Source organism: Pelophylax lessonae (genome assembly GCF_965119305.1).
Source record: "Pelophylax lessonae genome assembly, chromosome: 3".
Lineage (NCBI taxonomy): Eukaryota > Metazoa > Chordata > Amphibia > Anura > Ranidae > Pelophylax > Pelophylax lessonae.
Genome location: NC_138770.1, coordinates 294,433,229 through 294,449,371, shown reverse-complemented (window position 1 = coordinate 294,449,371; position 16,143 = coordinate 294,433,229). Strand labels below are relative to the sequence as shown.

General features: G+C 40.2%; 1 protein-coding gene across 1 annotated transcript in view; it reads left to right on the top strand.

The window, feature by feature from the left end:
• Positions 1-16,143, top strand: part of LOC309550491 (IgGFc-binding protein-like) — a gene marked incomplete at both ends in the record, with an annotated part of 214,675 nt that overhangs the window by 30,600 nt on the left and 167,932 nt on the right. Inside the window, 4 exons of the mRNA XM_082250860.1 lie at positions 577-817; positions 5,219-5,284; positions 5,377-5,938; positions 7,329-7,528. Coding sequence (XP_082106986.1) covers positions 577-817; positions 5,219-5,284; positions 5,377-5,938; positions 7,329-7,528 — 1,069 coding nt within the window. The remainder of the gene's footprint in view (positions 1-576; positions 818-5,218; positions 5,285-5,376; positions 5,939-7,328; positions 7,529-16,143) is intronic.

The following is a 16,143-nucleotide window of genomic DNA, read 5'->3' as shown; positions in this document are numbered from 1 at the left end:
AGGAGGGAGGGGCAAGGAGCAGCAACGAAGGACCCAAGAAGAGGAGGATCCAGGTTGCTCTGTGCAAAACCAACTGCACAGAGGAGGTTAGTATGACATGTTTGTTATTTTTTTTTTTTTAAAGGAGACTTTACAATCACTTTAAATAGATCATCACTGTAGAAAACTAAATGTTAGCAGCTATAAATCTTGTAAAAGGAGACTTACTTGTTAAGGTATTCAGTGCTGCCCTCACCCGGGCTACTTCTTCACTAGCCTTCAGGTTCCTGGCATGGGCATCCTAACTATGGGCAGTTTTAGGTGAAGTTCTGCTTTAAGTAAGTATTACTTTTTGTATGGTCCAAGTTAATTAGCTGATTTAGTATTCTAAGTATTAAGTGTCTTGTATTCAAGAAATGATTTCATGCTGGAAAAAAACATTCTCTAACTCATTCAAAATAAAAACTTCTCTTTTGCCATTACAGTTCATGAATTTAATTTTTATGTTACAAAAGATTCACCGCATCAGACTTCATACTACATCCATCATTTTTCCAAATCGACTTTCCTATTAACTGAATTGAACTTTTCTCGTAGTTGCACACCTGGATCAGAGCATGAACCAAGTTGTACTGTGGATGAAAAAAATACCATTTCCAGCAACAGTTTCTGTGGAATGATTACTGATAAGGAGGGTCCATTCAAAGACTGCCATGGAGCTTTAAACCCACTGATCTATTTCAACAACTGTGTCTATGACTTGTGTGAACTGAACTTGGATCCACGTGCTTTGTGTGATAGTCTTCAGTCATATGCACAGTCCTGCCAGTCTCTTGAAGTAAAAATAGGTCCCTGGAGGAATGACTCTTTCTGCTGTAAGTACAGAGTTAAACACGCTGATTAGTTTGAATTACAGTTTGTGTAATATTAGGGGGATTTACCCCTCTGTTGGTATTGATGATCAAGTATGGGGAAATCCTAATTTATAGTGATGTCATGAGGAGAGCTCTTCCAATGGAGACAGGTATCCTGTGGAAATAACTAAGAGGAGAATTCCCCTCATTTTGGAGAGATTTTCTGTCACTTCCTGTTGCATTTTTAAGACAGGAAGTGTAAGGAATACTCTCTAGCAGAATACTCTATTCATAACTTAAAAAAAAAAGTGTGGGCTATACATACACTTTAAAGCGGTATGCAAATTACAGTAACATACAGCAAATAAGCAGAACCAATTTAACAAATAGCCCTTAGAGATAATAATGATCAAAACCCATGTGTAATTATCTTATGATGGTACAGATGGGTTAAACCCATCTTTGTTCCTTTATTGACCCTTGGTTAACACCAGATAACTTCTGTAAGGTTTTTAGTAAGAACAACCAAGCCCCGCTTTAACAAATTACACTTCACATCACTGAGTATATTTCACAAACAAATAGACAGTGTCTCATTTGACAAGGCCATATTTAGAAACCCATAAAGAAAACTAAATTGATATTCAGAGTGATTTTTACACAAATTTAGATTTCTACTGAGAAAGCAAGTGTTTGTAGTTTATTTAATATTCAGAGTTAAAATCTGAAGAATCACAAACCATCACACACTGGAACACATAAAATACCATTCATTGGTGTCTCACCTGTTATAAATTTTATTTTTTTACACTGAACATTTTGTAAACTACATTTTTTTATGTGTTTCTAAATTGGGATGAGGTTTGCCACCACTATAGATTTATTTTGGGAAATCAACCAAGTTGCTGCTTTTTTTTTTCGTATCGTTATTGGAGGCTTATTTATCTGTAATTTTCTTTTGATATGAGCTCACCAATCCCTTCCTGTCCTGTCCATAGCACTTTTTTTTAACTTCAAGGCCTTTAAAAATGGACTTTCGTTTCAGAACCTTGTGTTTAGGGTCTTGTTTGATTTTGTATGTATATTGGTTTTACTTTATGTAACAAACATTCATCTTTTCCTGGAGCTGCTCTTATGGTACTCCCAGAACCATTTCCAGGACTTCCTGAGGTAGTTCAAGAATCAATGCCAGTACTTTTATTGGGACTTCTAATGGTACTGAACAAATCTATTCCAGGATTTTCCAGGAGTTCCCTGGAACAATGCTGGGTGATTCTTCTTACTAAAGGGTTATTTATGTTTCAACCTTTGAAGTAGCTAGTGCTGTGTCTTATTGCTAGCTACTATTGTGCAAAGAGTTTTAATAATTACTTGAGAGATTGTTAGACATGGATTGGCCTGCCCAATATCTTGAGTGCCAACTGCCTTTGGCTATTACCACCTACCTGATCTCTAGTTTGCCACCTGCCAATACCCTTGCCTTAACCTGACTCCTCTCTTGTTTTCTCCCTTCCCTGACCCCTGCTTGTATCTGACTGTTTTCATGCCTGACACCTAGTGTCACACACCCCAGTGCCAGTGCCATAAACCAGTGCTGGCTCCTTCCTGCCAGTGACTTATAGCCAATTAATGGCCACCAACATCACAGTCAATTTTCTGTCAGGCATAGTGTCAATGTCCCTGTTGCTTGGCATTTGAACAACACATTTACATGCTAGTAGCCCCTGCTAGGTAGCTGCCTGCTTGAGTGAGTCAGAGGGCCACAACCTGGCAATTATCCGCATCCAAACTCATCCCCCTTTGTGAAATATTCTGGAGATGACCAGGCAGCTTCTTAGACTCCTCATCTTGGTTCCTTAGGGATTCTTACTGTCACTAAATGAACAGGCATGTTGAGATCCCTCCCATTGGTGCCAGCTGATATCCTGCCTCTCCACTTCCGCCACCTCTGCAAGACTCCTCAAAACCCTCTGTGTCTCCTTTGTGGCTGCCTGCCTCAGCTGCTATAACCAAATGTTTGTTAGCCAGTATTCCACCTAGAGGGAATGGATTCCTCCTTTGACACCTAGTGCACATTCTCCATACCACAGCCATTCTTTTCTTGCTTTCCCTATCATGGCTTCAGCCTGGTGACAATTTGCTGCAAAACTAACCATGAACATAAGGGTCTACAGAACATCTCCCACTTTAGGTGCTCTGGTGGATACCGACTGTCGCTTAGACCCTTTACTTTGGGTGTGCCTGCATCACCTTTCAGAGCAACTATAAAGGCTGCCTTTTGTCTGTAGTAGAAATAATAAAATCCTAAGCCAATTGCACACTGCCAGTGTAAGCTGACATATAGATTTTCTGTAAAAATCATATCGTTCTCTAATGGACATAATATATACAGTATATATTTGAATGTACAGGCAAATAGCAAATTGGCAAAAGCTTTACTTGCATACAGCTACTAAAAGGAAATTCCTCAAAACTAAGAAAAAAAAATAGCAGACTCTTAGTTCTTTTCAAAAGGAAAGTACAAACTGTCATGTGAAAACATTTAAGCCTTATGTTAATTGGTCAGATGACTATTTTTTTTTTATTATTATTTTTTTTTTGTATAGCTTGGCTTAATTGTTTTTAAGCGTCCCATAAATAAATTATTTGTTACCACTGAACCAGTGGGGGTTAACAAACAAATGGCTCTATTCCCCTATCCACACACTCAATGTGGATGGAGTAATCACTCCCAGTAAGGCATTGTATTATGACAGTGGGGAGACCTCCAAGTCATTAGAATACAAAGATCAGCACTGCCAGCTATAGCCGGTGGCGCCGAATGTGTGTACACTTTCCAACAGATTGGTTGTACAGAAATTGATCAGTAGAATCAGCCTGCCCATACATGGATCAAAATTTGGCAGGTCTGTGCTGCTAGGCTGCTAGACATGGACCTCTAGTCCTTGTCTAGCTGCCTTTAGGCATTTCAAAGTAAAATATGTATATTGTTTAACAAGCAGCTCACTGGATCAACAAGATGAAAAGTGTTTGGTCAACCAATTAGTTTTCTCTACATCCTAGTAAATAGGTAATAACTTCATTAGGGGAAAATGTATTTACTAAGAAAAAGGATGATTGAAGGAATGGCTTAAGATGGAGCATTTGGTTATGCAACAAAGAAACAAAAAGCGGCATATCCATTTGATTGCCCTTGCCTAAAAGACAAACATATCAAGATCAAACATACAGTATATGCTAGATGTGAAGAGAGTCCATATACTTGATTAAATAGGAACAGAAAAATGTTCTATTCTGGAGTGGACATTTAGGGCTCCTGGTTATTGTATTATTTTATATATACCCTGTTGAATGTGTCATCTGTTGCTGAGATCCAATAAACTCTTTTCTCTAGAAAAAGGACTGAGGTTGCATTAAACTTGCTTGAACAGTTTGTGTTCTACACTTGCAGTCCTTTTCCTCTCAATAATATATATTATTTATTGTTAGCAATTGACAACACAACGCTTTCCAGGCTGTAGGGTTTGGGTCCCCCCCAAAAAAAGATAGGTTCACCAAAGCTTTGGAGAACCGATCCCAGGCAGATTGGTCTACCACTATTTTTCAATAAAATTTGATTACTACATGGGCGATTATTTTAATAATAAATAAGTAAAACATGTATAGACAGTATGAGCTTTTTTCTCAGGGTTCCCATAAGTCGACTCACTAGTAAATACAACAGCTTTTATAATGGTAATAACTCTCATTTTTTCTATGTGTACATTAATTACAATGTGATATAAGTTCCAATCAACCTTGCAATGTTCTTCTAATTCGTTTCTTGTTCACCATTATATTTTTATACAGCACTGAAGTGTCCACAAAACAGCCATTATGAGGTCTGTGGAACAGCCTGTCCATCAACTTGCGTCAGTCCAGAATCACCAAAAAACTGTCATCTCCTCTGCACAGAATCCTGTGTCTGTGATCCTGGCTATGTCCTTTATGATAAGAGATGTGTACCAAGCCACCAGTGTGGATGCTGGGATAATGACAAGCACTATCCTGTAGGCTCAGAGTTCTGGACTGATGACACTTGCTCTAAAAAATGCAGATGTCCCTCTGCTGGAGGCAGTTTAGTTTGTACCTCTGCTTCATGCCCACCTAAAAAATACTGCGGTATAACAAATGGAGTTCCTGGATGCTTTGATCACACATTCGGTAACTGTGTAACTTGGGGGGATCCTCATTATGTCACCTTTGATAAGGAAGTTCATGATTTTATGGGAATATGCACATACACTCTTTCAAAGCTTTGTACCAATGCTACGTCTCTGCCATATTTTAACATTGAAGCAAAAAACGAGCACCGTTATGGGATTTTTACTGTTTCATTAATACAGAAAGTTATGGTGGATGTTTATGACCATAAAATAACCATTGTTAAAGCCACGCCTAGTCGTGTTCTGGTAGGTTTCTTGGAACATTCTAAAATTCCAGTCATAATTCTAAAGTTGCATTTAGCTTCTTTTAATGTAACATGTACTTTAATCATTACCAGGTGGATGGTATCTGGACAAATCTTCCAGTCATATTGGTCAATGGATCTCTAACAGTGAAGCAAAGTGGTCGATATGTTATTCTGGAGACGGATTTCCTTCTCACAGCCTCTTATGACACTGACCATACAGTGGATGTGAAGGTCCCAACTACTTATTTCAACCAAACCTGTGGAATGTGTGGCAACTTTAACGGCATGCGGCAGGATGACTATTTGATGCCCAATGGGCAGCTAGCTCAGAACTCAAATCAGTTGGGAGACAGCTGGAATGTAGAAGATGATGATCCATTATGTAACACAATTACTCCTACACCTCCAACACCATGTCCACCAGAGACAGAGGAACTGTATTCAAACAATCAGTTCTGTGGTTCGTTAACTAGTAAAGATGGTCCTTTCAAGGCTTGTCACTCAGTAATCAACCCAGAACGCTTCTTTGACAGCTGTGTTTTTGACCTGTGTGCACTTGGTGCTGGCAGTTTATGTAACGCCTTGGAAGCTTATGCTGATACCTGCCTAGGAACAGGAGTCAACCTTGCTTGGAGAAACTCCACATTCTGTCGTAAGTAATGGTTTTGTTTGTAAGTACTTTAATGAGGAAATATTTTGTGCATCTTGGTTTAAAAGAAGAGATGTAATCTCCTATGTTATTTCATGGGAGAATAGCATACATATTAAACAGGTACACGTTCAACAGAAAGCAATGGTATTATTTAGGCAGATCTTCAACCATTTTATATTGTTACTTAGTTAGGGTGACCCTACTAGGGGATCAACAAAATTAGACAGGCACTAACCTATAAAAATAGCTTTAGCTGTTTATTTGTCAAAACTTCACCCTGTAGGAGAACTTTCAGGTAGGTTGAATAGCAGTTTTCCCACTAGCAATTGAGGTTCCTCCTGCTGATTCCCCTAGTCACAGCAGGAGACAATATTGGCATAGGGGCTATCAGGAGAATTTGTTGCAGCCGGAGGAGGACACACTTCTTGACATACCGATGCAGAATCACATTCTCTTTGACTCTTTGAGCTCCTCTAAAAAATTATCTTTTTTATTCACAGGTTAGTGCAAGTGCTTTGATAAATTTGTTAACTCTATTACAGCGTCACTTTAATGTCAGTTCTAAAGAAAAAATGCTGACAAGTTAATATACTGTATTTGAGCAAGGAAGGCTGATATATATACTGTAGTTTACCACGCAACATAAATTATTGGTATTTGTTTTATTTCATAGGATTTTTGTGATCATATTATAGTATGTGTCATTATTACTGTAAGGTCATTACTAAGTGTGATGAGATCCCTTCAGAAGACCAGTAAAGTAGAAGTTTTAAATGGTGTTTGCCCACCGGTTTCCATTTTGCAACATACGTTTTTACAGAAAACACCATTTAAATGCCCTTTTCTTGCTTTTCTCTGTGATCATGAAACCATGAACCCCCAGCTGAGGTGTTATGTGCAGGGCTGACAATGGGGCTGAATTCCACAGAGCAGTTAGGTCATTGGAGACTGTGCTTTGCAATGGAATATAGTCTAAACTTTTTTCTTTAAGGTTTCAGTAGTTATTCCCTGGTAATGCAATCAACAGCATGAGCACTTACATGGGAAAACATACAGCAGATCTATCTACAGACAAAAATGTTTAAATATAGATAGGATATAGGTGTAGATTCTATAAACCATTTGGTCTCTTTCTGTGGTATATATTCTATGAATCTTTTCAGAATAGTGCAATCTTATTGCTAATAGTTTTCCCAAACAATAAGCACAATAAACGTATGCAAATGTGTTTGACGGATCCTTTTACTACTTGTAAAAATCATTGTGTCATCAGACTGCATTAGGTTCTTCTAGTCCTCCAAGCAGTCCCATGGTGTGCCATGGCTGCGGTTATGACCTTTTTTTTTTTGCTATTATATGATGCGATTAACCGTTATCTCTCCTTGTTTAGCCATCCCGTGTCCTGCCAACAGTCACTACAATCCTTGTACTAGTGCTTGCCCCGCCACATGCCAGGATCAGAGCGCTCCGAGTGACTGCAATAAGCCTTGTACTGATGCTTGTGAATGTGATATTGGCTTTGTGCTCAGTGGACACACTTGTGTTCCTGTCAGTGAATGTGGATGTTTTTATGATGGCAAATACTACCAGGTAATTAATGCCATGTTATTTTATCAATAGTTATCATTTGATTTGTTTTTTTTTTGTTTGTTTTTGTTTTTTTTATATGTGGTCTAATTATGAAATGAAAACATATTTTTTTGTATTTGTGACATTCCAACTGATTTCTCCTTTGCTGACAGCCAGTGAGCATGCACTTATACTTATTATCTACCCCAGTCATGGCAGAAAGCCAATGTGTTTATTTAATAGAAATGCATACTCCAAAGTTTTAGCAGATTGTTGGTCATGATTCAATTCATTTGTTCTTACAACACATCAATCTTCTATGTGTGTACAGAACTTTGACAATTTGTCAGATTTTACCAATTGCCTTGAGTAGCATGTTATTTTTCAATTACTCTCTAATGAGAAATCAAATAGCATAACAGTAAACAGAGACTAAATTGTCTGAGGTTACGTTCCGACAGTTGAGTAGCATGTTATTGTTTGTCTCATGTAAAATTAGCATGACTGTTTCTGCTCCGGCAAATTCAAAACCAGAAATTTTTAGCACACAAATTGATCTCAATTTAACCACTAAACCTAACTGTGATGCCCTGCCCTGATCTGTCACCAGAGCATAGAGAAATATTAGGGCTTCCAGATATGGTAGAACATCTAGCACTCAAATGAATGGGTTGAAAATTACACCGCAATGAATTGCAAAAGAATCGCACTGGAACGCGGACCATATTCCTTTGAAATTCAGATATTAACTGGCCCTTAGTGCTAGAGGAGGACTTGAACTTTTTTGTGTTTTGTTTTTAACCCCTTTGGGGAGATTATCTCTTACTTCCTGTCCTTGTGACACCTGTACATGAAATGAGGAGTGCAAGCAACAGTATAGTTTTTTGTTTTTCCTTCACATGACTAAGTATTACTTGCAAATTAAATAGTCACCACATTCATTAAAGTGATTCTAAAGTTTTTTTTTTTTTCTTAATAACAAACATGTTATACTTACCTGCTCTGTGCATTGGTTTTGCATTGGGGAGCCCCAATCCTCTTCTTCTGGGGTCCCTATTGGAGCTCCTGGCTCCTTCCCCTTTACCAATGCCCTCAATAGTAAGCTGTTTGCCATGGGGGCACTTGTGCGTGCTTGCCCAGTTCCAATACGTCCATTAGACACATAGAGCCATGGCTCAGCCTCGCCCGCTCTCTCCTCATTATTGACAGCAGTGGGAGCCAATGGCTCTCCCTGCTGTGTCTCAGCCAATGAGGAGAGAGACAACCAGGACAGCCGAGGCTCCTATGCATATCGCTAAATCGAGAGTGGGCTCAAGTGAGTATAAGGGGGTGGCTGTGGGGATAGCAACACACAGAAGGTTTTTTACCTTCAGGCATAGAATACATGAAAGTAAAAAACCTTTAACCTTTACAACCACTTTAACCACTTAAGCCCCGGAGGATTTGGCTGCTAAAAGACCAGGGGATATTTTGCGATTCGGCACTGCGTGACTTTAACGGACAATTGCGCGGTCTTGCGTCGATGTACCTAAACAAATTTTTTCCCCACAAACAGAGCTTTCTTTTGGTTGGTATTTGATCACCTGTGCGATTTTTTGATCACGCGCTATAAAGAAAAAAAGAGCGTAAATGTTTCAAAAATAACAATATTTTTCACATTTTTTTATATGAAATTCCCCCCCAAAAAAAAGTAAAAATCTAAATTTTTTAACATTTTCGGCCAATTTGTTTTATGCTACATATGTTTGGTAAAAAAAAATCGCAAAAAGCGTATTTTGATTGGTTTGCGCAAAAGTTATCGCGTTTACTAACAAAAGGAAAGATTTTTGTCATTTATGTTGTTTTTTTTTTAACGCATAATGGCGGCGATCTGTGATTTTTTTTGCGGTACTGCGACATTGCGGCGGACAGATCGGACCCTTGACTGACATTTTTGACACTTTTGGGGTTACCAGTGACACTTCTACAGTAATCAGTGCTATATATATGCACTGTTACTGTAAAATTACACTGGCAGTGAAGGGGTTAACTTTATTTGAGAGGGAGGGGCTGTGTATGTCCCTAGGGGCGTGATTCTAACTGTGATTGGCTGTGGCTTGAGCTGTAGGAACACTGATCAACGGTCCTACATAGTAGAACCGTATGATCAGTGTTTCTACACAGGGGAGAATGACAGGAAGCTTGTTCACACAAGCTGCCTGCCTTTCTCCCTCTCCCCCGACGATCGCAGAGTGACCGGCGGACATCGGGTCCGCTGGTCACACGCGCGGGGGGGGGTCCGTGACCGCGCGGGAGCGCGCCTCCGGCGGCGAGCGCTCGCTCCCCAGAGCCTCACAGGCTAGTGACGTTTATTTACATCACTTTGCCTGTGAGGGGCTGACTGCCGCAGTATATCTACTTGCGGCGGTCGGCAAGCGGTTAAGACAAGGAAAAATTCCTTGACAAAGTAAAAGTTCCTTTGAAGTAAACAGCCCAGTTGCCTTTACTAAATCAACCATACTGCATCACAGTACATAGTATATTGCTACAGAAATAAATGATACCATAACACTAGTTTAGCAAAACCTGTTAAAATCATAATGAAATAATACACTGTCTGGCCCAAAAAAAAAAAGGTCACCACCTAGAATTAACTAAGCAACTAACTAAACTAAGCATGCAGTAACTATCCTATTGGATAGTTACTGCATGTGCCCAAAGAATGAGGTCAGCTGACTACCTGAATATACTGAATGACCAGGTTATTCCATCAATGGATTTTGTCTTCCCTGATGACACAGGCATATTCCAAGATGACAATGCCAGGATTCATTGGGCTCAAATTGTGAAAGAGTGGTTCACAGAGCATGAGACATCCTTTTCACACATGGATTGGCCACCACAGAGTCCAGAACTTAACACCATTGAGAATCTTTGGGATGTGCTGGAGAAGGCTTTACGCAGTGGTCCGACTCTCCCATCATCAACACGATGATCAACACAAGATCTTGCTGAAAAAATGATGCAATACTGGACGGAAATAAATCTTGTGACATTACTGAAGCTTATCAAAACAATGCCACAGCGAATGCGTGCCATAATCAAAGCCAACAAAATATTAGAGTTTGTTTTTTTTTTTTTTCACAAAAAGGTGCTTTATTGGAAGAATTAACACATATTACAGTTAACTGTACAATAGTACAAAAGTGTATATATAAAAAACAAAATAAAGGCACATATGAATTTTTACATGTAATACCAAACAGTATGAAAGGTAACCAATATATTGTTCAAAGCATCCGCATGCACTGACGGCAAGCAAGGTAAGTATCTTAGTTGAGAATTTCTTATAAAACTGATGGATTCCAATGCAAATAACTTCAAGATAATAACAAGGAATGCAGAAATCCTAATTGGAACTAACTGTTGGTATTGGTAGTACAAATGTATTAACATTTTGGATTGCAAAACTTGTAGTGTATTGAATTAGAAAATATCCCTATTTCTGGTCGCACTAGAGGAAGATATACGACCACAATGATAGGGATAAAGGTAGAGAAGAGAAAATGAGAAGTGGAGGATAGGAGGAATAGTCAGATGGTGGTGAGGGGGGGGGGGGAAGGAGAGGTAGGGGGGGAGAATAGCCGCATAACTCAGAGGGGACCCTCCTCCCCGGAGAGGTACAAATTCATTATCAGAAATAGGGCCCAAAGGAGACCCTTCAGTTCATGAGGTTGTGAAAGTCGGGAGAAACCGTAAAATGCGTCCATGTCGACCACATCTTACAAAATTTTTCGGTTTTGTCAGTTTTCATAGCTAGCGTCCTTTCCATTTCGTATATTTGGTTAATTTTGAACAACCAGTCACGGATACGTGGTGTGTTCACAGAGTTCCAATTCAGTGGGATGAGACACTTTGCTGCATTTAACATATGTCTAACTATGGAGGACTTGTATACAGAGTAAGGCAATGAATTGATGTGTAAAAGATAGGTCGGGATGTCAAAGGCCAAATTTTGTCCAGAAATATGTCTAACCCAGTAGGCAATTTCCTTCCAGAATTGTTCTAGCTTAGGGCAGGTCCACCAGATATGGATGAAGTTACTTCGAGTCATTCCGCATCTCCAACAATTATCGGAGCTGTTTGGAAACCACTTTTTCAGTTTGTCCGGTGTATTGTACCATTGTGTCCTGATTTTAAAAGAGGTCTCCTGAAGTTTGGTGCTAAGAGAGCATTTGTACGTGAAGACACACGACTTTTTCCATTGTGCAGGTGAGATCTTTATACCCAAAGCGTCTTCCCATTTTTCTTTGTATGGGTCTGACGATTCAATTGGGGTATAGTTGATCCATTGGTATGCTAGGGAAGTCACCTTCCTCATAGGTGTGCGAGATGAGCAACATCTTTCAAATTCAGTCGGGATTCTGGAAAATAGGTGTTTAAATTTGTTACTCTGTAAAAAGTCGTGAATCTGAACGTAGTTCCAATATGAAAGACGGTGTTCCTTCGAGAAAACCTTCTGTAATTTTTGAAATGTTAACATTTTTCCCTCGGAGAAGCAGTGCGCAGCTGTCAGGGGTATCAGGTCCTTGCCAGAAAGGACTAGCAAAGATTTGTTTTGCACTCCCGGCGGAAAGTCCGGGTTGTTGTATAAAGGTATAATAGGACTCAGAGTGGAAGATAGTTCAGATTTAGTCATTACCTTCTGAAAAAGTTTAATGGAGGTAGAAATCAAGGGGTGTTGCTTGATCTCTGAGGGCAGCGCTCTAGCACTCGTCCATAGCATGTGTTCTGTGTCGCAGAGGGACCAATGTCTCTCAATATTAACCCAATCTTTAATCTTAGAGTGACAATACCAGTCAACTACTCTGGTTAAGTGGGTCGCCACATAGTATTTATAAAAATTTGGAATTCCCATACCGCCGCTCTCTCTGTTTTTCTGCAGGTATGCAAGGCTAATTCTTGGATGTCTTCCTGCCCAAATGAAATTTCGTTGTAAAGAGGAGAGTTTACGAAAAAATGAGGATGGGACATGGATCGGAAGGGAGTGAAATAAGTAGAGTAGTCTGGGCAATATCGTCATTTTCACAATGGCTGCCCTTCCGAACCAGGAAAATTTGCCCCTATCCCACTTTTTGAGGTCAGCCGATATCTTGCGTAGTAAAGGTGTGAAGTTAGTTTCAAATAGATCGCCAGTTTTTGCTGTTAGGCCAATACCAAGATATTTTAGGGATTTTTCTTCCCATCGATATGGGCAGTTGGTTTTAGTCAGATTTATCATCTGAGGGGGAAGAGTCAGGTTTATTGCCTCTGATTTGGAATTATTTATTTTGAAGTTTGACAATGCTCTATAGTCCTTGAAGTGTTGATTCAGGTTTGGTATCGAAATATGCGGCTGAGCAATGTAGAAAAGGAGGTCATCCGCATAGGCCGAGACCTTGTATTCCCTTTGTCTTGTCTTGATTCCCTGAATAGATGAGTCCGAGTTAATTAGCCTAATTAAGGGTTCCAAAGACAGTATAAATAGTACGGGGGAAAGCGGACATCCCTGTCTCGTACCGTTCCGTAAATCCAGAGGGTCTGAGAATACCCCGTTTACCCTAACTTTGGCCTGTGGGGACGAGTAAAGGGCTTTGATCCAGGACATCATATTTGAGCCCAACCCTACATGGGCACATGTCTCGAACAGATAATCCCACGACACGCGGTCGAAGGCCTTCTCTGCGTCTGTGGACAGCAGAAGGCCCTCGAATCCCCACAACTTAGCTCCGTGAATGAGATTTATTGATTTAATAACATTGTCCCTGGCCTCCCTCCCGGGCATAAATCCCACCTGATCAGGCCCAATCACTTTATCCAAGTGTGGCCTGATCCTATCGGCCATGATTTTCGCTAGGATTTTAAGATCAAGGTTAAGAAGGGAAATTGGCCTATAATTAGAGCAAAGTGTCAAATCCTTGTCGGGTTTTGGAATCACTGTTATATGGGCTGTTAAAAAATCCCTAGAGGGGGTATTCCCATCTTTGATAGTATTTAATGCTTTGGCTAGGGCGGGTGCTAGTGTGTCTGAAAAGATTTTATAGTATTGGGCTGTGAAGCCATCTGGGCCCGGGCTTTTCCCTGCCTTCATTGTTTTAATTGCGAGTTTAACTTCCTCTTCTGTTATCTCTAAATCCAGCTGTTTTGTGCATTCTTGATCTAAGGTGGGGAGACCACTTTTCAACAGGTAATCCCTGATTGCTTTTTGTCTGGAAGAGGTACAGTTTTCAGGTTTATTTTGATTGGGCAGGTTATATAGTTTCTCATAGAAGCTTCTGAAAGTGTTTGCTATGTCCCTAGAGTCTTGGACTATTAGGTTCTGTGTTGATTTAATTCCTGGAATAATGTTACTGACCTGAGAGTCTTTCAGTGCCCTGGCCAGTATTTTCCCGGATTTGTCCCCTTGCTCATAGTATATAGCTTTTTGCCAAAACAGGATCCGTTTGGTCTCAGCGTCTAGAAGGGACTGAAGTTCCTTCCTTGCCTGCAACAATTCCTCAGCTACTGAATCGGCCAAGGATTTTTTATGTTTGTTTTCTAAGTCTTTGATTTTGGTTAGGAGTTTTTCTTTGATCGCCATGTTTTCCTTTTTCTTTCTAGAACCCAGGCGAATTAGCTCACCTCTACTAACAGCCTTGTGAGCTTCCCATACTGTCAGCTGTGAGGTCTCACCTGGAGTGTTTTCAGAGAAATAGGAGTTCAGCACATTTTGAATATGTTGCTGGGCAGTTTGTTCTAGTAACAAGGAAGGATTAAGCCTCCAAGCTTTATCTTGCCTACGAACAGGGAGGAAACGCATATGCAGAGAGATTGGCGCGTGATCCGAAACAGTAATGGAGCCAATGTCTGCTCCGCTCACTTCTGCCAGATCCCTCTGCGACACGAACACATGATCAATCCTCGTGTATCTGTTGTGGGGTGTAGAAAAAAAGGTGAAGTCTCTGTCTGAGGGATGCAACATCCTCCAGGCGTCGACAAGTGTGAGCGATTGAAGCGACATTTTGATTTTTTTCAGGATGGCGTAGGTCAAGCAAGTCACATAGAGGGTTGAGTGGTACATTAAAATCTCCCCCTAGGACTATGCATCCTTTTGCAAAACTTTTTAGTTCAGCTATCATTGATTTACAAAACGTTAAATGAGCTTTGTTAGGGAAATAGACATTTGCTAATGTAAGCTGTTTACCTCCAAGTGTACCCATGACAAACAGGTATCTCCCTTCCGGATCTGCTAGCTGCTTTTCCAGGACAAAGGGTGTATCTTTGTGCAGCAAAATGGCTACTCCCTTGCTTTTTGTGGAATCATTAGACGCATAGAATGCTGTTGGAAAGAACCTGTTAGTCAGTGAAGGATGAGAGGGGTTTCTGAAGTGGGTCTCCTGAAAGAACACCACTTGTGGTTTGCATCTTTTGAGTTCGTAGAGAACTTTTCGTCTCTTTTCTGGGATGTTCAGGCCGTTAATGTTGTGTGATATTAAGAACGGTGACTTACCAAGGTGGGCGTATGCCATCTCGTCTGTGGGAAAGGGTCCCCTCCGGCTGCAGAAGGAAGATGGGGGTTGGGAAGAGGGGAAGGAGTTGAGACACTAAGGGTGGGGAAAGAAAGAACAGAAGGTTAATGAAAAAGAAAGAAGAAGATAAGTAGACTCACAGTATAGCGAGGTCAGCCTGGTTAACCTGAACCGGCCAAAGTCGCAGTTATTGGATATTTAGAACACGTATAAGAAGTGTAAGTAAACCAAATGCAGAGATTATCCTGTCAGGGTGGTGGAAGGCGTCACTAAGGAATGGTCAAATCAGAGAACAATTTACAACAGAAAAACAACAAAACAACAAAAAGAAAAGAAGAAAATTAAAGAAAAATTACTCTCAAAATATGACCAAATGACTCAATCCGCCATCCCGGGTCTCCATATGAAGAGTAAAAATACCTGCTAGAGGTGAGCACAGTTCAGCCACGTATGATTAAACTATAACATTGTAGCATCATTTAGTATCTAAAAGTATCATTCGGTCTGCAGATCCAGAAGTCCATGACCTCTGCCCTCTGAGACCGACCTTCATGCAGGTCAAAAAAGATGTTGTGTAAGCGGGCTCCTAGGTTTGCTAAAATCAAAATAAAGGACCTGTCTCCAAAACACAAATGATATCAGATTGTAGTCTTCCCCCCCTTCCCCCCACGGAACCAATACTTTAAGGCAGTATAATTCCCAAACTTCCCATGAGTTCGTGTGAACAACTGTAAAAAGCAATTCAAAGCATTAGTGAGATAAACAAAGAAAAAACAAAAGTAGTCGACAATTGTTCTCTCATATCATCAGTGTCAACCTCTGTGGGTTCGTAGATTATTGACCAGATCCCCATGTAATCCCTCCAGTGATTTTACACGCTATGTCGCCATCTAGAGGTCAAAAAAAGGAAGTGTCTGTCTAACGAACTGACTTTATCCATGGTTTGGCACAGCTGCACAGTCTACTAAGAGGGCATGCTTATAATAACATGAGAGTTATCGAGAACAATGACTCCTGGAAACACAAAAGTATAAGAAAAGATTCTGGATGTTCGTGGGAACAGAGGCCTTTAGCAGTGGGGAAGGAAAGGTTGTGAACAAACATATTGCA